The sequence below is a fragment of the Scophthalmus maximus genome, chromosome 1 (assembly GCF_022379125.1).
Source record: "Scophthalmus maximus strain ysfricsl-2021 chromosome 1, ASM2237912v1, whole genome shotgun sequence".
NCBI lineage: Eukaryota > Metazoa > Chordata > Actinopteri > Pleuronectiformes > Scophthalmidae > Scophthalmus > Scophthalmus maximus.
The window spans coordinates 24,327,201-24,349,282 of record NC_061515.1 but is presented as its reverse complement, the minus strand read 5'-3'; the positions used below and the strand labels follow the sequence as shown (position 1 = coordinate 24,349,282).

The following is a 22,082-nucleotide window of genomic DNA, read 5'->3' as shown; positions in this document are numbered from 1 at the left end:
CCACCCACCACAATCCATACAGCGCTTCTATACACAGCGCTTTTACTATCAAACATCATTCATACACAGCTGGCACAGCAGGTGGGGGGCAATTTTAAGGGGTTAAGTGTATTGCCCAAGGACACTTCGGCACGCGGACTGGAGGGCCCGGGGATCAAGCAGGCGACCTTCCGGTAAGCGGACGTCCCGTTGTACCTCCTGAGCGACAGCTGTCCATAAAACTGACCACAAGAGGCTGACATCATTGTATATGCTCTCTGTGCCGCTTGAAGGCTAAAGATGAAACGCATCTAGGCAGGTATTGCATTGAGTCAGTATTGGCAGTTTAAAATGAGCAAAAAATTACAACAACAAAAACAACAGCAGCAAATTAAAAGTGCTTATAATTAATTTGATTAACCCCTCTGAATCCTAAGCCATTTTTTCCTATTTTTGGTTCGTTGCGTCACCTCGTGTAACAATTCTCGTCAAACCTGAACCCTGTAATGTCCAGTTAAGTTATATGCATCTTTTTTTTTTCAGGACAACCTACGAATCAGAATATGGATGCCTCAGTGATATCACATGGATGTATAAATAGTTATATGACCATAAAGACAAAAGAAGAAACAAAACAGAAATTGAATCTCACAGACATTTATTATAATGACACCAAACAACAATGATGAAGATGTTTCCCTCTTGAAAGCTGTTCTCTGAAGCCTTGGCTAGAAGATAAAACAATCCAAAACATTCTTGCTAATGCAAATCAAAAGTTATTTATATTTTTCTACAAATAAGTCCTTTGATTTTTCAACCCAAGTCAAGTCGTAGGAGTGAACATGAGGAGTGAGAGGTCCTGTTTTCAGTGTAAAATCTTTGTTTTTTTCAACCAGTCGAAAACACAGCGTCTGATTGGTACAAATCTGTAACAGCCTCTGATTGGTCAGACTCTATCCAAGATGGACAGCTAGAAGTCCGCTAACAACAACAGTGGCCTTTTACGTCTTGAAAAACGGGATAAAATGATCACAAAAGTCATTCAATGTTGGATTCATCATCACGGACATGTTGTGCAAAGTCTCCGAAAAGACACTGGAGTTGCAGGCGGCACTTCAAATCTTCTGAAAGGGCCACGGTCGCACGGAAGCCCTGCCTGGAACGGCGCACATGTTACCTTCCCGTCAAAACAAACCGTAAGTTGCATGAAGTGATGAAATGTTATGAGTGGACTTTTATAACGTGACGCATTTTCTGTCGCATAGGACAGGTCCGGGCTCAGGCAGTTTTAATAATACTAGAAATGCTGAAGAACGCTGAGTGTAAATGATAAATGGACTGTGTTTATAAAGCCCTTTTCTAGTCTCATGGACCGTCCAGAGCGCTTTACAGTAGAAGTGTCATTCGCCCGTTTACACACACACATTCGTTTCTCTATCACACATCATTCATACACTGCTGGCACAGCCGTCCGGCACACTTTTGGGTTAAGCGCCCTGCCAGAGGGCCCGCGGACTGGACGACCCAGGGATCAAACCATCGACCTTGTGTTTAGCGGACGACCTGCTCCATGTCCCGAGTCGCGGCCGCACGGTGTGACGTGACTCTGATGTTTGTACTGCTATATTTGAATTATGAATTCCACCGAATGTAATTATCAACAGAACATGCAGGTGAGGTTTGAGGAAGTTGCGTTGACAGTAAATGAAAACAGAAGCAGACCAGAAAACAGGGAGGCTTCTTACTAAAAAATGAATTGCTTTAAAAACACGTGCAACACATGGAATATAGACCTTGGAATTGTATTATTTATTTAACCAGGAATATTCACATTCAGATCATCTGATAGACACTATCATCTGTTTTAACTTTTTAGCCCAATTTACAGATTCATCTGGACTAAATTAAAAGCAGATTGCAGATTATTTTTTGCACTCGCTGACGATGGAATGGTGGATGCGAGTGATAAATAGAAGCGGTATTAACAGCATACAGATAAAATGACTACAAATGAATTCAGTGTAAATTCATGAGAAGAGTATGGTAAAGTAAGGACAAAATCCACAAATTCTACACCAGCTCCTCAGACAGATATTTTAAAATGTGGCACTCGGCGTGACTGACTCATCCATGCTTTTTGGTGCTGTGAGAAAATAAAAAACTTGGCAGCACCTTGGAAAATGAATTTCTAGCACTTGTAATATTAAAGTGGCATTTTCTCCAATGATTTGTCTCCTTCAAGAAGTGTTGGAAATAAGGTACCGAGGTGGTTGGCGAATGCTCTTTTCGTTATAAGAAGCTCATATTGCAAAACTGGGGGAAAAAAATAAGGACGCACCTGCACTTCAAAATAGGGGAAGACATTAATGGAATATTACCCGTGCGTTGAAAGGACAATTTCTGAGGGAGGCAAGAAAGAGACAATTTCACAAGATGTGGGGCGTGATTTATGAAGCTCTGTTGAATTAGTGGAGCTGCAAGATGTCCTCAAAACACCCAACTTCCATCTCTTTTTTAGGGAATCCTGTGAAGAAGACTCTTGGATGAAGGTGAAGCGTCTTCAAGAAACTACAACCAAGTCCAGTTGCTCCTGCTTCAACACCCTGGTGGATAACTATGACCTGATGAATGAGGATCTCCCCAGACCAGTGTGGGCCCTGTAGACAAGACCATTAATGCTACCTGCCTACCTCTGATGTGAGTCAAAAATCGATTGTCGTTGTAAGTCGCTTTGGACAACTGCGTGAAAATGAATTGTATGACCTGATTTTTATTTTTTTTTACACACAGTATCAGAGCAGTTGGATACAGGGTATAATCCACTGTTCCTATATTTGTATAATGTAGATACAATCGGAGTCAGAATAAAATACTAAAAAGTACTAAAGTACAGTAAAAGAGTGTTAAAATGATTCACATTTTTACTATAAGTGAAGTTTTTCAGCAACACTCGACGCTCCCTGTGCATTTGTTCCGCATGGCTTCCAACAGCTTAAAGGGGCATAATCTCCATCTTTTGTGGTTGCCTTTTAATGTGAAACATCAAAGTGTCGTGTCACTGACAGCAGCTTCAAGCCGATTAAAAGCGAGGCGAAGCAGCAAGGTCTCACACGTGGCTGGCCTTCATTTGTTCGGGCTAAGACGTGTCACCTGGCATGTGTTTTTCCGAAATTAAAGATATATTCAGCGATTGAAAATCAATATACTTTAAGTCGAATTCAGTGATTATTTCCGCACAGTCCTCTGGCTGTACATTCTGTGAATGTTTTGAAAAATGCCCCCTTTTTCACCCTTACTCTGTAAATGTGAGCCACACAACACTATTACAGCACATCAGTGAATGAGACATTAATGCTCATGCACAGGACAAGGGGAAAATGAAGAGAGGAGGGGAGATGCAATGCAAACCGAGAAGTTTAAATTGGCCGCACTTACCACTGTGCGGTAAAAGCCTTTTCCCTTTCTCCCCTCCTTACCTCTCCTTGAAGTGCCAGTGATCCTTGCTTCTCAAACAGTGGAGTGCACCTCGCAGCTGTCCCACGTCACCCCTCATTCTCATGAATTTGGATTGATGTCGCCCACAGTTTGTCCCTGACCTTAGACCGCAGCAATTTCCAGGCAATCCGCTGACCAACTGGGGACTTTTGATCCAAATCGTAAATGGCAGCTGCCATAGCACACGGCCAGACAGACAGATGGGTCGTCATGGATCATAATATGCACAGGATATCATAAAAATCGAAGGTGAGGCACGTGTTTCACCGCTGCAGCTGGCGTTCGCCGTGTATTGTAATCAAACTGTGTAATCAGATTGAGCATAATAAGTGTATTTGAGTAGGACAGAAGTGGATTTGGTTTAACTGCAACACTGTGTTACTCACCATTCACCCTCTCACACAAACTGTCCCATAGCACATCCTTTCTCACTGGTCTTCTCTGTCTCATCGCATTAGCCTTGCTGTCATTCATTTCTTTATTCTGTTTCCTTTTTCTGTGCTATTGCAACAAGGTCTCAGGACAATTGGCACGGTTGGCTTTAATCTAACCCTCTGATGGGAGGGACTGAAGAAATTGTGCCAAAATTATACGACTGCCAATGTGAAAATATCTAAATGATGATGTTTTGGAGCACAAGTCCATCCAAATTACTCACAATCGGATATCTGACCTGACTGTAATGTGTACAAATGTGTGTGTGTGTGTGTGTGTGTGTGTGTGTGTGTGTGTGTGTGTGTGTGTGTGTGTGTGTGTGTGTGTGTGTGTGTGTGTGTGTGTGTGTGTGTGTGTGTGTGTGTGTGTGTGTGTGTGTGTGTGTGTGTGTGTGTGTGTGTGTGGTAAAGAGACTTGATGGAGGTGCTGGTTGAAGGCAGGTGTGTGCGAGTGTGTGATTATTAATGCCACAGTCACTGTGTCTCGTTCCTCCGTGTGCAGGCCGGGGCCTGATTCATGCACCGCGGGCCTAAATGCAGAGTTGGGCTTCCTAAGGCTGAATCGGGATGCCAGCCTAGTTTATGGTGACGGCGCAAAGAGGACGGTCATCAAAGAAAGTTGAAGATATGACAACCGAGGAAGCCAACCGACCCGCAGCGCAGCTGACCTTGGCCTCAGACTCTTCTCCCCCTCCCCTTCGCTCTAGGACAGTGACTGCATTCCCCACCACCACCAACTTTTGATAGTTGGATAAACTGACCGTTTCCCCTTCCAGATGTTTCCACTTCATTTCGTAAGTACATAAATCTCTGACCATCCATCTCACAGAGAAGCTCCTCCCGTGAACATTATGCTGCTTCCTCCTCACTTGTGCTTCTGAGTTGGAATGAGGGGAACATTCTTCCCAATGTTTTTAACTGTAAAATATCAGCCGGGATAATGAAGCATTTAATAGTAGTAGGCGGTATTCATGGTGTTAGGACAGGCTCTAAAGCTCAGGTTGACATTTAGTCGAAATTTGCGTTTGGTAAAGCACATTGGGCCTCATGCAAGAACATTTTCGTGTTTTTTATCCTGATATTTCTCTAACGTTGGTTCGTACGGTACATACCATCATCAGTTTCAATCGAACGGGCACTTGCATATGATGCTCGGTGCATGAACGCTCCTGTTTCACCTGCGGGGTTGACGATCAGATGTCATAAATCGCCTGGAGAATATTGGGAATTTTAAGGAAATCTTCTGAAACAAGCTTGTATGACGATAATTAACAATTGACAATTCAATCCATGTATCTCCACGCACAGGACGCTGTGCGCTCCCCTGGCCATTTACATTTAGCAGGTATGGAAATAAATAGAATATTTATATCGTATCAAGAGTAAGAGGTGTGCTTTTTATATTCATTTCTAATTTCTTCAGACTAATGACAGACACAGTTCATTAGTAAAAATCGTATAAAAAAAAATATATATATATATTTTGTTTCTGCCTGATAGTAAAGTTCTTCATTACAACTATAAATTAGAGCTTTAAATATAAAATATGAAAATATATACAAATGTTATATTGTTATGTTTCTATAATAGAAGTGATTCACACAAGGACTTGTTAACATATAAGAAATGATGTGAAATGTCCGTCTATCTCCTTGTATCTAAATCAGTGTGTCATCAACCATATCCTGCTTATAAAATGTTGGGAGAAGTTAAAGTATAGTTAATCATACTTTTTTGTTTTTTTTAATGACATTTCGTGACAGATCAGCATCTAAATACGAATCATGCAAAACGGTGAAGACTCTGAGAATCAACAACATGAGTGTCCAGTGTAGAAGAGGAACTTCTGGGGCTGCATGGGATGTTCACTGCCTCCTGAGCAGCAGCTGAATAGAGAGACTCCATGGAGACCCGCTGATCGTTCGCAAGCGAGCGCTGAAAACAAACCCCAACATGAGTCCACGACCTTGACCTGTAAAACACAGGCGCTGCCTCGCGGCTCTGGCCGCGGTCACACAGAGCCCATTAGTCACTGGCAGGTGGTGCGGATGCTGCAGCTCTCGCCGCCTGGTTTTAGGAGTCCCGTTTAATCACATAAAATCATAATCTGCGCGCATTAGTTTGTGTAATCACGCATGTCTCCGAGCTGTGTGAGTCGGCAGTGTGAGGAAACAAAATACAGTATGTCAAATGTTCATTATGGCTGCGGCAGGGCTCTATCTGTTGGACGCTAAGTGGCAGGGTGGGAGGCTGCGGACACACAGCTGCCATGGTAGATTAAGATGGATTATTTGTTTGGCAGAAAAGTAATCCTGCGTGACTGCGGATTGGCCAGAACGCGTCCGTGTTACCAATGGTGTTTGTGGTTGAAAAAATGTACGATTCCTTCGACGCTTATCTGATCACAATAATCCTTTGTTTCGGTGTGTTCCGACTGAGTTGAGACCTAACTTCCAGTGCCTCCTTCACTTAAGCCTGAAAGTCAAAGTGTGTGTGTGTGTGTGTGTGTGTGTGGGGAAATCAAACGAGGACTGCAGCAGTAACACCCAGGAGGACATGCAGGATGGCTCACACTCCTTGTGCAAGTGAATAAAAGTGACTGCCGGTGCGTGATACCCATGGTGGAAAGACGCTTTTCGTCAGCACTTGTGTGCCGGACGACTGTGCCAGCAGTGTATGAATGATGTGTGATAGAAAAATGAATGTGTGTGTGTAAATGGGCGAATGAGACTTCCACTGTAAAGCGCTTTGGACGGTCCATGAGACTAGAAAAAGGGCTTTATAAACACAGTCCATTTATCATTTACACTCAGAGTTCTTCATCATTTCTAGTATTGTTAAAACTGCCTGAGCCCGGACCTGTGGTATGCGACACGAAGTGCGTCACGTTACAAAAGTCCACTCATAACATTCGATCAGTTCCTGCAACTTACGGTTAGTTTTAACGGGAAGTTAACATGTGCACCGATCATGGCAGGGCTTCCGTGCGATCGTGGCCCTTTCAGAAGGTTGGGCCACGGCCTTTCCTGTGTGGAGTTCGCATCTGCGCCTTGTTCCTGCGTTGATTTTTCATTTTTTTGCGTATTACAAGTGTGGATGTGATCGGTTGTTGGTGTTGTATACATGTCAGCCCTGTGGCGGATTGCTGACCTGTCCAGGGTGGGCCCCTTGCTCATGCGAAATCTGTAGGAGGAGTTCGTCGGAGTATGAAACGTGTAAAATATTGACTTTGAAACAAAATTGGGCGACTCCCTGTTGGTTCATAGGGCATGGCACGACCCTAAAGTGTCGGGCTTCACTGTAGGGGGCGCTAAAGACGCATTTTCTCTCACGAGTTGCCCAATATCATGATATGCTACTGCCCCCTAATGGATGAACAGTTTAGCTTCCCTCCCCACCCCAATAATAATAAACAAATTGAGTAGACTAGATGATGAAGAATACCAGAAAGAAAAAAAATAATCATTTCACTTTACTTACGGAACTGGTAAAGGTTTAGTATAAAATCACAGAAAGGAGAGGTTGGCTGAAAGTGTCTTGGCTGAGTTCAATGTCGCAGAAGTGAAGGTGAAAAAAGGAACCCCACAACAATACTCATTGCGGTCGGTAAAGAGCTGTGTCTAGGTTTATCAATGGTTTACTAAAGTGTTAGGCACGGAAACAACTCGGTTAGATTAGTTCGTTGGCTTTAGGGTTTTGGCTCTGTAAGGGTTGAGGAACTACGTTTATCACTGTCATGGTTCAAATTCAATACTTTCTCCTTCTACTCCCGTCGTGATTCCTGAGACCGGTGGAAGCTTCTGGTCAGATTAAGTGGCATATTAAAATCAGCGCAGATGTCGTCCCTCTTCTTGGACGGACAGTCTCGAGAGACATGCTTTCTGAAGAGAAATGAAGCGTAAATTGAGCTCATTTTGTTTGGTTTTGAGCTTTTGGACTGAAAAGGAAGAGACGTTTACATTTGTGCTTCAATCTGTATCTGCATTCGCGCCAAAAACATCTCATTTTGGTCTTAACTATGACACTCTCACAGAGGTCAGGCCCTCGGGGAGTCTTTTCAGGGTCAAGAAGGCCAATTAAGTTAAATCTGAGAAAGAGAGAGAGAGAGAGAGAAATGCCGCTGCCGGGTGAAACGCCAGTTCAGGAATAGTTCAGCTTTTACGGAGGTCTGCACTCCGAGTGCCTTCTCATTAGCCCGAGTGATGGAAACTCCTTCTGATTTTACAGTCGGCCTCAAATTCATTCTCGCTGCCTATTCATGCAAATGCTGTTTTCCACCCCCGTGGAACTGTTCAAAGAGCTTTCTCGGGCAATTTTTAAAAAAGCAGGAATGGGCACCGCCGGAGGAGGACGATGCACCGTTTACAGCTCTGCACTGTTGACCTCCACCATGGGAGCCACAACACAACACAAACACAAATCAATGGCACAGACGCACAAGAGAGAAAAACAACAGTTACCTGCTGAGCAGCTCTGTATATACAACTTATCGTTCTATTGCATTTGCCGTGACCGCAGTGTCTTATTTCACGGCTCTGTAATTTCCTGATAATTTTCCTAATGTCTTATTTTTTCCTAGAAAGAATTGCGTAATTTATAAGCAATTATAGGGAAAATACAGACAGTATTTAATTTGTGCACTTTCAGTCATGTTATTTCATTGGCTCGGTAACCCAGAGAGTCGGCTGAACATTAATGAAATCAAATGAAAACGTAATAAATATTCACTCGTGTGCAACTGTCTTTTTCTTTATTATTAGAGATATTATTCTTTGGAAAAAGCAACAACTCCAGCACCAGTCGGCCGGTGCCCTTTTTGAGAGAGAGAGAGAGAGAGAGAGAAAAAAAAAAAACAAGTATCCACAAGAAAGAGACGTTTTTAGTCTTTTTTATTGGTTTTCTGATTGTGTCGCTTTACTGTGCTCTTTCCATTTCCTGTTGGGAGAATGTCGCTTGGGAGGAAGAATCATCTTGGGTTTTTTTCGGTCACGGTGACTGTGAAGTGCAAATCGTCAAAATGGAAAAGAAAACAAACCAACAACAAAACACGGCGTCACAAACGAAATCAGCTTCGTCTTCGGCGCTCAGCGCATCCATCTAGTTAACGACGATCCTCGTCAATAGCAGGTACCGCTACCTTTTCCGCTAGAAGTTGGGGTCATGGTGTTTTCTTACGCGCCATTTGCTCTTGTTATTTGCCGCTGCGTTTTGTGATTTGCGGCTGTACGATTGGCTTTTGCGTTTCCCCATTTGTTGTTGTCATTCACGCCTCACGGCCACCGTAGTCCCTCCCATTGATAACAAGATTTACTAAGCATTGTGCACACTAATCATCCACCCTGCAAGGGTTTGATATCAAGACTGTAAATTGCATTTGCATATAGGGGTAAATTACTCTGTATTTTTGTCACATTACTTTACCCAGTTGCGGCATAATAGTTTCATCAATTCTAAGGTGTGGCAAACATCCCTGCCGCCATGGGTCTCCCAACACACACCAGACACCAACCTAACTTTTGTGTGACACGGCCTGGCTTCTGTCGCACATGCCTCAGTCCCTGTAATCTGGTTCCAGCTTCTCTTCCGGGTGCCAGCGGGGGTCGGCTGGACGGCCGACGGGGAGCCAGGAGCAAGGGGGTCAGTTGGACCACCAGGTCACGGCTTGACCAGAGCGCATTCCGCCATGCGTACCCCTTGCGGGGAATGCCGGGGGGTTCATTGCAACGATGTCACCGCTTGGAGGGAGACGCGAGTGCAAGAGGACGGAGGAGGCAGACCCGACGCCAGCCCCGACCGGGGTCAGGGGACCTTTCAGCAACTGGGCCCGCCTCTCCAGCCTGCGCCTGGGGGGCCTCCAGCTGCCGCCTGCTCCCGCTGCATCGCCAGGAACTCCCTCACAGAGCACGGCCACTGGCTGAAGCTGCTGTGGATCCGTCCTGTGCCTGGCGGCGTTGTGCCGCGCGTTGGATGCCAATGTGGCAAACATCTCCCAGCACACACAGCAGACAGCAGCCGCTCACAGGTAACGGGTCATTTATGAACAAAAAGTCAACACAAAACATTCTAACTTATGTGTGTCACTTGTCCTGCTTCTGTCACACGGTCTGTGTTCGGTCTCTTGTCCACACAGGCTGCCCCACTTAAGCAGGGGAGATGTGTTTGAGTCACCGCACTATGGCGGGAAACACACCAACCAATGTTTCCTTTTGGGCGTCCATCTGTCCATCTTTGTATCATAAATGTCTTGAATTGTGTTTAAGGATGACCTTAAGGACACATCCTGACAAAACCAGCTCGTTCGCCAATATGGCCGTCTTTCAAGGCTGAAATGTGCTTAATTTTTAGGGCGAGAGCAAATTTAGAGGTCTGACCTGAGCGAGACCAATGTTAATCATTCTGAAAGGATATTTAAGGAAATGTATGCGTTGACGTAGCATTCTGTTATTCTGTTAGTTGGTCAAAACTTTGTTTAATAGATCTGTTACTTCCACTGACTTCCCTCTGGCCTCTTCTTTTGGAAGAGGGCTGTCTCATTGTTTTTTCCCAGGTCCGCCACGCCCCTCCCTCTGTGTTCTGGATCAGCCAGACACGTGCACTGTTTGACCTCCAGTGGAACTGAAGATCAACCCAGACTGACTGTTTTTTTGAGAAGTACTCAGGTGAGTACTCGTGATCGTCTAAATGGGTCCTCAGATTGGTTGTGAAGAATTGGTAAGGTACGGCCATTCGGCAATGTATACTGTAATAATACAACCATCGACCAGTCACTGAAAGAACATCAATAATATTCCTCTCAACCTCTGTCCCAGTGTCCTCCACCTCACATACAGGTTTGTCTCCGTGGGTTGAGGCGGCTGAGTCTAAAAATGCAACAGAGCAGGACAAACAATAAGCTTTCGGCACCATTTCTATCTTGATAGGCTACTGTACCGTGAATTTTCATCAAAATAAGACGGATGCACATTCTGCGTGGGTCACATTGCCGAGAGGAAAATCTCCCTCTAAACTGTAAGAGGGACTGGCCGTATGCACACCAAAGAGAGATGCTTCCAGCGGTGAGCTAACTGCGGGGCGGCGAAACTGCCCAAAATGCACATACTTGTGGATTCACTTAATGCAAAGAAATGTTTAAAAATGACAGGAAAATATATCTTTATCTTCCCCATTGTGGGCGGCTGCTATTAGGCTGCCGCTTGTGTTCAGTTGTGCACGGCTCGGCTATCCCTCTAAAGAATCGGATGAGATCGCTCCCATTACCAGCCAAAGACGGATATCAGCCAAACTGTAAATATTATTAGCTGACTAACACAATCACTTACGGTACACGTGCTACCGGGGAATATCTTTAGCACAGAGTGGGATGAATGACCTCGTGTTTTAGGCATACTGTGTCTTCCTGAAAAAGATAATGACTTGTGTCTGAGAGTAGCCTGTCTCCATCAGGACGCTCTCTCTGGTTACTGTAAATAATGGTCTTACGTCCACTGCTGCACAGCTTTTACACTCTTTGATGATTCATTTTTGTAAAACGGCAAAAGTTCCTCTTGATAACATCACAACATAGTCGATGGGAACAGTGGTATTCACAAAGACTGCTTTCAGTCTGCTGCCCATATAGTTTTCACCCCGGTCAATGAGGGTGTGGGCAAACATGTTTGTATTGATGGTTTGATACCATAGTTCGACATTAATAATTCACCGCTACGACTTTTACTTTACTTTCGCTGTATACTGCAGTTTCCCCATATTAACCCCTGCAGTTACTCCCCCCCCATTATGTTTTATCAATCGGACCAGGGCTGATGTGATGCTGTCCAGAGATGTTACGGATTATGTTAAGATTGTTTGCAGGTCTTTGGATTGGAACAAATTGAATGGAATTGGCTGATTGATGTCGTGGTGGCCGCTGGGGCGCGGCTGATCTCGAGGCCGGGCCTTTTTTCATCCATCAAGTCATGTGGTGGACGCAGGGGGAGTCGGTCGTGCCGGTGGTCCCGACATGCTGTGAGCAGTTGTTGCTGGCAACCTACAAACTGGGTCCTTACTTGTGATTCCTGTACATATTGATTAGTGTGTATCGACTGATTTGTGAACAAAGTAAACTTTGTATATATTGCACACGCCACAGGAACTGTAAGGGCGGGTTGCCATTTCCTCTCCTTTACTCTGGAGTTAGGCCCAGAAATGATATTTTGATTTATTCTCTTTTTAATGTAGTGTTAAGTTAGAACTTTGGTCGGGTCGGTAGATAGATGTGTTTTGGGGTTTGGTTTTTTTTTGGCCTTGACTCACCCTGAAGACATTATTTTGTTGTAAATACTTGCGCAGCCCGACCATGACAGTTTGAGGCAGGTCACGTCTGTAAGGGACGTCCCGACGCGCTTGCAGTGCAACAAATGGTAGACTGTATTTAAAAAAAATCTTAAATTCAGTGGGACAATGAGAATGTGCCACATGCAATCATGAGTACCTTAAGCTGGACGAGGCTTTCAGGGCCACAGTTCTAATTCAGCATTTCAAGGGGCGGCGGTTTTCTGCTACGGCACCACCCAGTAGGGTGGTTAGGTTTAGAGATATTCAACCCAAATGCTTGTGCATACGTGAAGCAGAAACATTAACAAAACCCTCCTCGACAGATGCAAAACGCAAGGCTCCATTAATTGTGATCTTCTTCCTCTTTACTTGGTATTGCCCTTTGAACAACGTAGCAGAGCGTGGCTGGCTGCAGTGTAGATCAATACCCACCCCCGCCATGTGAGAAGATAGGACTAAATCTGGTGTCTAGTATCTGAATCTAGTCTAGAAATAGTGGTTGACAGAAAATGGTTTCTGGTTCGACTGAGACAGTTCTTATCACGCTTTGGTCTTAGTTCGTTATTTGATACAAACGGGTTGATAGGTCCTGATTGACAGCGAAGATTGAAGACTAAAGCAACATGTCTGATGAAACACTGCAGCCCCTTTTTTAAATTCTGTTCAGTTTTAACTTCAAAATTGTACAAGTGACGGTCGCGGTTTATGTCTAACAGCGAATGTTGAATGCCGTTCTTCAAAAGGAACACACACAGTTCCTGTGTGTCTCTCTCTCTCACTCACACACGCACGCACACACACACACACACACACACACACGTCGCAGAGCACACAGATGGAGAGATGCCCCGTGTCCCATCTCTCTCTGTCTCTCTCTCTCTCTCTCTCTGCCTTTCATCCTGTTGAGTTGTTCTCTTCTCCCTTCTGCCGTTAGTGTGGGTGAGGCTTCACTTGCTGCACCAGCCATGAATTTATGTAACACTACACCCAAATTAGCAGCCCATATAAAAGCATGTGGCTGCAATAGAGCAGAGCATCCCCCCCCCCCCCCAAATTAACAGTATAGATGGATGTTAGGTACAACAGCTTGTTGTAAACTGTAGTCAAAACCAAACAAGGGTAAATTCACATTCAAATGAAAGTACTAAACGTGACAGGAATACAGTAAATTGCAGTGAAAAGCTGTTCTGTATGGTGGGTCACAGAAGTACTGGTACGTTAGCCCATACAGGTGGTAACGACGGGACGTAGGCATGTCATGTGAAGTTCTCCCAGAAGTGTTTCACATTGCTAACCAGATCAAGAATAGCGTATACAATGTAACAAAAACACGAGCGTCGGTTACGGACCTCGGTCTGGGTTTTCAAGTGTGAAAAAACCCACTAACTTGATGAACCCTGGAGAGAGCATGAATTAATGAATCTTGATAATGGGGACATTGATGTTTTGATCATGACAAAAGCAAACCTGATGTCTGGAGATAACATTATAATTAAATGCTGGCGAAAGAAAAGACATTTTTAAAAAAAACCTTCAAAAGACTCAATTCGGGCACCATCTGTCGTATGTTTGCATAATGAGACGATTAAGCTGTGATCTCCAGGTAATGGCCCAAAAGAGCAAAAAAAGCAAGACAGCTAATCATGTGTGTTTACAGTACACCAAAAAAAAAATCCCACATCCAAACGCGCCGGCTGCCGGACGACGACGCTGCCGCGCCGCCAAGCATCTGACACTTTGAGCCGCGCCTCGGCGGGATTTCACCTGACCGTTGAAGCTCGACCATGTAATGGTTCAAACTGCCACGGTGACCCCATCACTTTCAGCACAAAAAGAAATGCAGAGACCGGAGATGGACTGTTTAGTATTCTCTCAAGCCCGCGGAGATGCTGTTCCCCTTGCCGTGTTTTTTCTTTTCTTTTTTTTTTTCAAGAGCATTGTTTTGGCCTACATGAATAATTGTTTTTTTTGAAGGACTCTAAACTCCCGGAGCTACTGCGGATGTTGTCCTGTCCTGCCGCAACGGAGGGGTTGTTAGTCGACTCGGGTCTAGTGAGTGGTCGTAAACCCGCTGAGAATATTGCAGAGCCAGAGCAATAAAAGGCTTGACTTTAAATGGCCCTTTCCGAAGAGGACTCTGCTCTGCTCTCTCTGTATGCAAGCATTCATCGTTTTGCATGAATCTTCCCCAACCTGCATCGATGGCTCAAATAAGCCGACGCGACTCGGATCACATCGTAGTCACTTTGTCCTTCTTTTTTTTTTATGAGCCTTTGGAATTTGGTAAACTGATAAAAGGCCGTTTGTGCACATTCCTTGACTAAGATGTGAAGTGAATAATGTAGAAGTATTCACCAAACGTGATGGTGAGGCTGGTATTGTAACTGTGTGTGTGTGATGGTAAAATGTGCTCCTGGGTAGTGCACAATGTAGCAGGAACTACCACAAAAGCACTTTTAGTGGTTTCTACTGTCTCTCCCTCCCTCTCTCTCTGTCTCTCAGAGTTTGTCACTGCGATTGAACCACATCCATGTCAGAAAGTTTAATGTTGACTAGCCAAGCCTGCATTCTCCGGAATCCCCAGCAGAGGGCGACTCACTGGTTGCAGAAATAAGTAAAATTCTATAGAAGTCTATATGGTTCCGGGAGAATTGCCTGCCTGATATAATTTATGCGACTGTGCTGTAATACTTGTCGTGTTGTGACACAGCAAAGCCAAATAGTGTTGTGAAAGACCCCCCCCCCCCACACACACACACAATGAACCATAAATGATGCAGTGACTGCTATTGTTATTCTATTCTATGTTTACAGTGTCATCAGCATTGCACATCTGACATCATTCAGGAGCACGCGTGAGTATAACTGGTATAATGTTTCAAAAGGATGGTTTGCACATGGGGCAGAAAATAAATACAATAACGATGATAATGAATATTTGTAATCCTGCATGATGTACATACTTAAATCACAAGCTTTTTTTTTTGGTATTAAACATATGAATGGTTGCAGTGCTGGCATCAAAATCAGCACTGTACATTTTCTACAGGGTGAACCTTCCCCTAACCCCTACCCTCATTGAAAGTTGTGTTTCTCTGTAATATTGGGAGGTCGCGACCTCATTACGTAAAGTGCCTTGAGATAACGTATGTAACGATTTGGCGCCGTAACACTGAATTGCATTGAATTGAATCATGTTTTGTGACTGCTGTCTGTGAAAGGTGCTATATAAATAAAGATTACTTATCACCGGCAAACATTGCCTGCTAGGGAAGGACACAAGGGGGGTCCTCCTTGTGATGCAGAGCACATTCACAGCATAATAAAGCACCGGGATGTTAATGCATACGAACGAAGGGACATTCAAAGAGGCCTGAGATTTCCACATAGAGGCACTGTTGTTTTCTGGTCTTTTATTTCCGTTTGCACACAGCGATCTGCAGCTAATCTGTCTGTCGAAGACGGTTTCGGAGAGCATCCACAGACCGCCATCATCACGACTGTTGCATTATCCTCGAACACCAGAGAGCAAACCAATCGGTATCGGCGAACACAGTGCATTCAATTCAATTCAATTCAATTCAAGTTTATTGTCACATGCACAGTAAGAAAACATGTACAAAGAAACTCTTCCTTTGCTGTCCACAGAATGCCAGACACTGTAAAATCTACAATATTTGCTACAAAGATACAAAAATAAAACAGTGTTTATTTACTCTTCCATTCAAACCAAATAGTGCAGTGGCCCCCGAGAGCTCAACACACCACAGCTCAAGAGAACCCACGCAGACGAAACATGAGAAAATTGAGAAAGCATCTCAATCAATTTGACAAAACACAAGCACTGCAGATACACAACAAAATACACAAGCAAGCTCAGAATACAGCAAATTGATGCTGCACAATTTGGTTGCATTACGTGCATTTACAGCATATTTTCCGAATTTATAAGTGTGTTTTTGTCTACTTGCATTGAGCTCTCTGGGCCACTGTTTAAATATGCATTTTGCTATGCTGTTAAAGAGTGAATACTGTTAGTTCTGACCTTGGCCAGAAGAGACCAAGGCTCATAAAAACTCACAGATGAAGCAAATGATTGTGACAAATTAAGGTTACAATCAATGATGCATTATCCTTACCAGGTGTATTTGGTCTGAACTGTTTCATTTAACATTTTTGGTTCAAAGGTTATCATGACCTTTGTATGTCCTTGTCAATTTTCAGAAAACAGACTGGGAGGAAATTCCCTGTGTGGGTTTAAAAACTAGAACATAGGAGCTGGTGATTAGCATGATGCAGATGTCACGGTACTGTTATGTAATCACTTAGCAGCTATGCAAGAGTTTTGATTAGTTCCTGATTAAATTTAAAATGCACCCCCCCCCCCCCCCCCCCCCCCTCCTGTCAATCAGTGTCAGCCATGTGTGGAATGAGATAGCGCTTGTGTAACCACCACGGTTCATTAGATTTCAAATTGGGGATTTCCATCCACAGGAGCTCAGTTTCGTTATTGTCTGCTGACAAGATCCTGGAGGCATTTAAAAACATCAGGGTTAAACATTACACCACAGAAGTTTCCCCTACAATGTCAAAACAATGACGTTTGACACCAAATATGAAAATTCACTTGAGTGAACTGTGACCAACGGTCGTGTTGTATCATGTTTTGTTTATCGGCTGTCAACTGATGTAGAAATGGAAGGCAATGACTTTATGTTGCTGTGGCTCAGTGGACAAGAAGAACAGACTTTGGTTCATTGGGTCGAGGGTTCAAAACCACCTCAGTAGAGAGTCTAGGTTTCAAGTCTTGAGAAGATTGATGGATTTTGTACGCAATACCAACTTTCATCCAACAGAGGTAGAAAGGGAAGACGACGAACAATGTTGCTGTGGCTGGTGTGGCACAATGGACAAGAACACTTACTAAGGATCAGTGAGTCGAGGGTTCAAAACCAACTCACTATAGATACTCAAGCAAGGATGAGCAAGTCAATCAGGTCTCGAGTCTTAAGAAGGTTGATGGATTTTGTACGCAATACCAACTTTCATCCAACGGAGGTAGAAACAGAAGACGACGAATTTCATTGTTATGGCTGGAGTGGCACAATGAACAAGAACACTGACTTTGGATCAGTAGTTCAAGGGTTCAAGACCGACTCACGGAAGAGTGGCAAGACCGACTCACGGATGTGTGACACAGTGGACAACAACACTGACCTTGGCTCAGTAGGTTCGAGGGTTCAACTCCGACGCAGGGAGAGATAAGCATCCAGTGTCTGTATTCACAGCTAAAGGTCGATGGGGTATAACATGCTACGGCAAGGGGGAGCCAGGACTTTAGGTAGGAGGGGGGGAATCATTTTTATCCCTGTAAATTAACATGTTCCAGTGTATGTAAATAATAAAGTAAATTGGAAGTCAAAGAACCTCCTAGAAGATACCTTAGATAATAACCCCAGATAGGATAAAGTCTCAACGCCTCTGAAAGTCTCTAGTTGGTAATCCAGCGCTGGGATGCACAGGTTAGTCCAGGGACAGATGAACAGAACCTTGACCTGGTTGGTTCTTCTTGTTTTTACATTTTTAAATTAAGACTGTCTTATATTATATACTATTAACTTGATTTAGTTGATAACACTGTTTTAATAACAGTCTTAAAAAAAATAAGATAAGACAGTTGTTCTTATTATCAATAACAACTGTCTTAAGACAGTTGTTATTATTAACTGTCTTATTATGTCTATATAATAATATAGCATGTTATACCCCATCGACTTTTAGCTGTGAATACAGACGCTGGATGCTTATCTCTCCCTGCGTTGGTCTTGAACCCTTGAACTACTGATCCAAAGTCAGTGTTCTTGTCCATTGTGCCACTCCAGCAATAACAATTCCTTTTCGTCGTCTTCTCTTTCTACCTCCGTTGGATGAAAGTTGGTATTGCGTACAAAATCCATTAAACGGTCTATAGACTCAATAGCAGATTGACGTGCTCCCCCTTGTTGGAGAATCTATAATCAGTTGGAGTTGAACCCTCAACCTAGTGAACCACAGTCAGTGTTCTTATCCATTGTGCCACAACAGCCATAACAATGCTGTTCGTCGTCTTCAGTTTCTACCTCTGCCATGCGGCCACAATAATTTGGGTCGTCGCCTTCTATTTGTACTCCCTTGGAACTATTTCCTTCTTGAGTTCATCATCTTCTGCAAAACAGCTCCTCAGAGGGAGTCATCTTCACCTGTGTGGAAAAAAAAAAGACAAGAAAAATATTTATATACTTCAAACATTTAAAACAAAGAGCAAGTATGATGTCAGCAAATTTGATCATGTGTGGTACGTACCAATATTCCTCTTCGTCTGACTGGACTGTCCCCATGTCCCTCTCACCATCACCATGCTCTGTCAGCTAGAAGAGTAATACGCCATTAGAATAGACAAGTAAGTAACGCAGGACATGATGCAAGAAATGAGTATTTGATAATCAAAATGAACACCTGCTCTGTTTCCGCCAGTACTTTGTCCTTGACCCGGTCCCAGACTGTCATCGTCCTTAAACAGAGGGTCCAATAAAGGAAGGGGGGCTCTGGCGTCAGCATTCTATGAAATGTCGATAACTAATTAGAGTAATGAAACATTCAGCAATTATTCCCAGGGATATTCTTTCCTCTCTACTTAATTTGTTTTACCTGTTATCGCTCGGACAGATCAGACCGGACCGTCTCCTTCAGGGTGGACACAAACACTGTATCTCCATCTTGAAAATGCTCCCCCCAGCTTTTGCAGTATAGGGAGGATCTGGCCGCGGGTGGGACTCTTCTCCGTTGAGACACAGAGCGTTGATGTGTCCAGAACTCGCATGGGTTCGGACAAAGTCCTTTGCTTTTCTGAAGTCCTCATCGGCGGGTCTGCTTTGGAAAGAAAGAAAACGTCCCATGGTCAAAAAACAAATTATGAATTTCTCACCCACTTACTATTCCACTTCAATGGTTGAAATATTGATTTCATCCAATTACACCACCGTGGACTGTAACACATCACTGTGCTCAGGAGTCGTCCAACCGTCTCTCTACATTGGCTTTCTCGGCCGTTGATCCTGCTTGTTGGACTTTTGTTTTGGTGTATATTACTGTGTCAAACACTTTTTTAATGAAGTTGATGAACCCAACACATGGCAACTATCTGAGCAGGTAAATTTAATGGTAGTCATGTGAGACCTTTTCTATAAAAGGTGAGAGAGTGTGATTTCTGTACAATGTATGCAATGTAACTGGACTACACAGTGCAAGTGTCTAAGTACCAATAGATAGTCTCAGTTTGTATATTGGGTCTTCACAAGTGTGACGGACAGCCCAAAATAAACCAAATGACACAGGCAAATCAACCCCAGGTTGTTCCAGATCTTAGTCAGAGTCATTAATAAGTGACATTTGGTGAACATGGTTCTATGAAATAAAAGTCAAGACCTTGACCTCTCAGTCTAGGTAGACAAGTCTATAATGGATATGTTTTGCTACAGTTTTTTTTATGATCTTCCTTGTACCCCGTGACCATCTGTTCAGATGTCAAGCCAAAACTGTAGTCCCAAGACATTCCCATGTCATACCTTTGTACGCCCCCCCTCCCCGACTGGAACTGTCGGAGTCATGGAGTCATTTGTGTAAAAAACACAAAACGCACAAAGGAAAAGCAATTGCTGAGTGCATGACCCGTGCGATCTCTGTTTTACAGCCAGTTTCTTGGAAAGTGCAGTGTGTAGGAGTATATAAAGGGAGCGAATTCGGGGGTGTGTGTGTGTGTGTCGGGCGGGGGGGGGGTAATCAGACACAGTAAACAGGGCTCAGGGCAGACCATCCGTGGCTTTCAGCTGCCCTGCACTTCCCATGTGAGTGGCATGCGGCAGCACTGGCCCACTTCTCCCCAGCGAGAGGCCATTTACGGGCCTTGCGACGGGGAGAGGACATGCATAAAATAAGGCTGCGGACCCTGGGGTCAGTGTGTGGACGGGAAGCACGGGTGCAGAAGATTCACTGACACAGAAAGCCTCTTACGAAACTCGAAAAAGGGCAACGGCGAGGAGAGGCACTGCCGGACACATGGAGAGGATGATGGATACACACACGGGACGTTCAAAGTGGGGCCCAGGGGCATTTTTTCGAGAGGTTCTGATTCATCCTGAGCAATATAAAAAAAAAAAAAAATCCTTACTTTAATCCAACTGAAGATACCATTGTTAAATCATAAAATCTATATATATAAAAAATGTATATTACCTCCACTGAGAGCCATCAGATATACATTATATACACTTCTGTAATTTCCCAGGCTGTAACCCATTAGCCAGGGAAGTCTTAATCAAATTTATGTTCATAGGATTTTGGAGTCATCTGATACTCAGCAGTTGGGCTGTTTCCAATCTAGTCCAGCGATGACTCAATTTAATTTGAATTCTTAGAGCAAAAGATTCAATGCTGGACAAAATCAATAGTGATTAACATTTTTCCAAAAATGGCATTTACCCTCCAAGTTGCCTTAATGCAGTAGGAACCAGATCAGTCCTACCGCATCGAATAAATACAAATGGCTTTCCCTTATGGAAACCAAGGCCTGCGTTTCACAAGTACTATATTGATTCTCAATCAGAGACCTCTTCTCCACCGGCGAGTGCTTGGTTTGGGCCTGACTTTGGTGACCAAGTTCTCCGTCAGGGTTTAAGTATTTATCTTGAGGTTGACCGATATCTCCCGGGAATGAGAGAGAAAGGAAATAAGGACAGACGGATGTCGGGAGAGAGACAGGGACAGAGACAGAGACAAACAAGGTCGAGACTTAAGGTTTGGCCTGTGCCAGAGGAGTCATTTGCTCGAGGCTATTTGGCAAAGTGGAAACACAACCAACAAGGACAGACGCACAAAGGGCCCCGCAGCCTGCAGCCCTGGTCGTTCTGATCTCAGTTGTTTCCAATAATAACCATCGTCATACCAACACACGTCCCTCTTTCTATTCCTTCAGACTGCATACGAAGGGTTTTCCTATCTACTGTTGTGCTTGTTGTGCTTGCCCGAAATTCATCTTTCTGTTGTCACGTATTCATTTGAAGGGTATCACTGTATTAGCAGTGAGGGAGAAAGAAAAAAACAAAACTGTAACAGGAGTGGCTGACAAATGCTACAGCCTTGCCTTATGGCTATATGATATATAGCTGTAGATTTGTCATTAGCCACCCGCAGAATCACGGGGGCCGAGTGGACCGGCTGTCGTATCCATTGGACATTTTCTTGGAATGGCTTGATGAGTTTTGGGGTGCGATCAATACGCCCGCCGCCTTCCATCCGTCAGTAATGCCTCCCTTGCTTCATCCCTCACGTCCATGGGTCTGCATGTTTCCCACTAACCCGTCCACGTCGCCAGACGAGAGCTCTTCATTCTAATAGATTTCTAACTTCCCGAACCAACGACGCCACCGAGTCGGAGGAGGAATATGCACAAGTGCGCTTTCATCACCAGGGCAGCCGGGGACTCTTAATCAAAAAGCTGTTTGGCCCCCGCAATTGATTTGTGTCTCGGCATTCGGATATTAGTGCGAAAATTCCCACCGAAATGGGCGTCCTCCTCGGCATTAGCGGTGATGGAGGCAAATGGAGAGCCTTAACTCCATAAACAGGGAAATAACACGTCTCAGGGAGAAGTTTCACCTGATACACCTGGTGTGTTAATGCATAAGAAATTGTCCCAGAAGAAGCAACAGTCGAAGCAATACCGTGCAATAAACTAGGATGTATTGTTTTCCTTTTCTATCGTGCATTAAAATGAATGCGGGATATGCAAGTCAGATGTTCTGCACATTGGGTTGGTATCTCAAC

At 44.0% G+C, this 22,082-nt stretch overlaps 1 protein-coding gene and 1 long non-coding RNA gene across 5 annotated transcripts; one reads left to right on the top strand and one right to left on the bottom strand.

Annotated features, from left to right (window-relative positions):
* The first annotated feature begins 946 nt into the window (after nucleotides 1-946).
* Nucleotides 947-19,049, top strand: LOC118312732. Of its 4 annotated transcripts, XR_004794307.2 has the most exons (9): nucleotides 947-1,175; nucleotides 2,498-2,676; nucleotides 3,468-3,723; nucleotides 4,411-4,702; nucleotides 9,484-9,930; nucleotides 10,430-10,567; nucleotides 10,829-10,963; nucleotides 15,036-15,076; nucleotides 18,927-19,049. XR_004794307.2 is itself a non-coding variant. In XM_047336088.1 (8 exons), exons 4-8 carry the CDS (start codon nucleotides 4,685-4,687, stop codon nucleotides 18,979-18,981), a joined length of 699 nt encoding a protein of 232 aa, XP_047192044.1. In that variant the 5' UTR covers nucleotides 947-1,175; nucleotides 2,498-2,676; nucleotides 3,564-3,723; nucleotides 4,411-4,684; the 3' UTR covers nucleotides 18,982-19,049. The 4 variants fall into 4 exon arrangements, 2 of the variants coding, with proteins under 2 accessions (XP_047192044.1, XP_035493478.1); XR_004794306.2 differs by lacking the exon at nucleotides 18,927-19,049 and having other exon boundaries at nucleotides 15,036-15,468; XM_047336088.1 differs by lacking the exon at nucleotides 10,829-10,963 and having other exon boundaries at nucleotides 3,564-3,723.
* LOC118312747 lies at nucleotides 16,606-21,549 on the bottom strand. The gene is made up of 4 exons (XR_004794308.2): nucleotides 18,909-21,549; nucleotides 18,717-18,819; nucleotides 18,564-18,628; nucleotides 16,606-18,460 (listed from the first exon to the last, which is right to left on the bottom strand). It is a non-coding gene; the product is annotated as an uncharacterized LOC118312747 (long non-coding RNA).
* Nucleotides 21,550-22,082: the final 533 nt, after the last annotated feature.

What these genes read in the sequence shown, in the direction of transcription:
- LOC118312732 (XM_047336088.1), top strand. An exon ending in CAGACAGCAGCCGCTCACAG is followed by an intron (nt 9,931 to 10,429) that starts GTAACGGGTCAT and finishes TTCTTTTGGAAG; the next exon opens with AGGGCTGTCTCATTGTTTTT. An exon ending in GACATCATTCAGGAGCACGC is followed by an intron (nt 15,077 to 18,926) that starts GTGAGTATAACT and finishes TCGCTCGGACAG; the next exon opens with ATCAGACCGGACCGTCTCCT.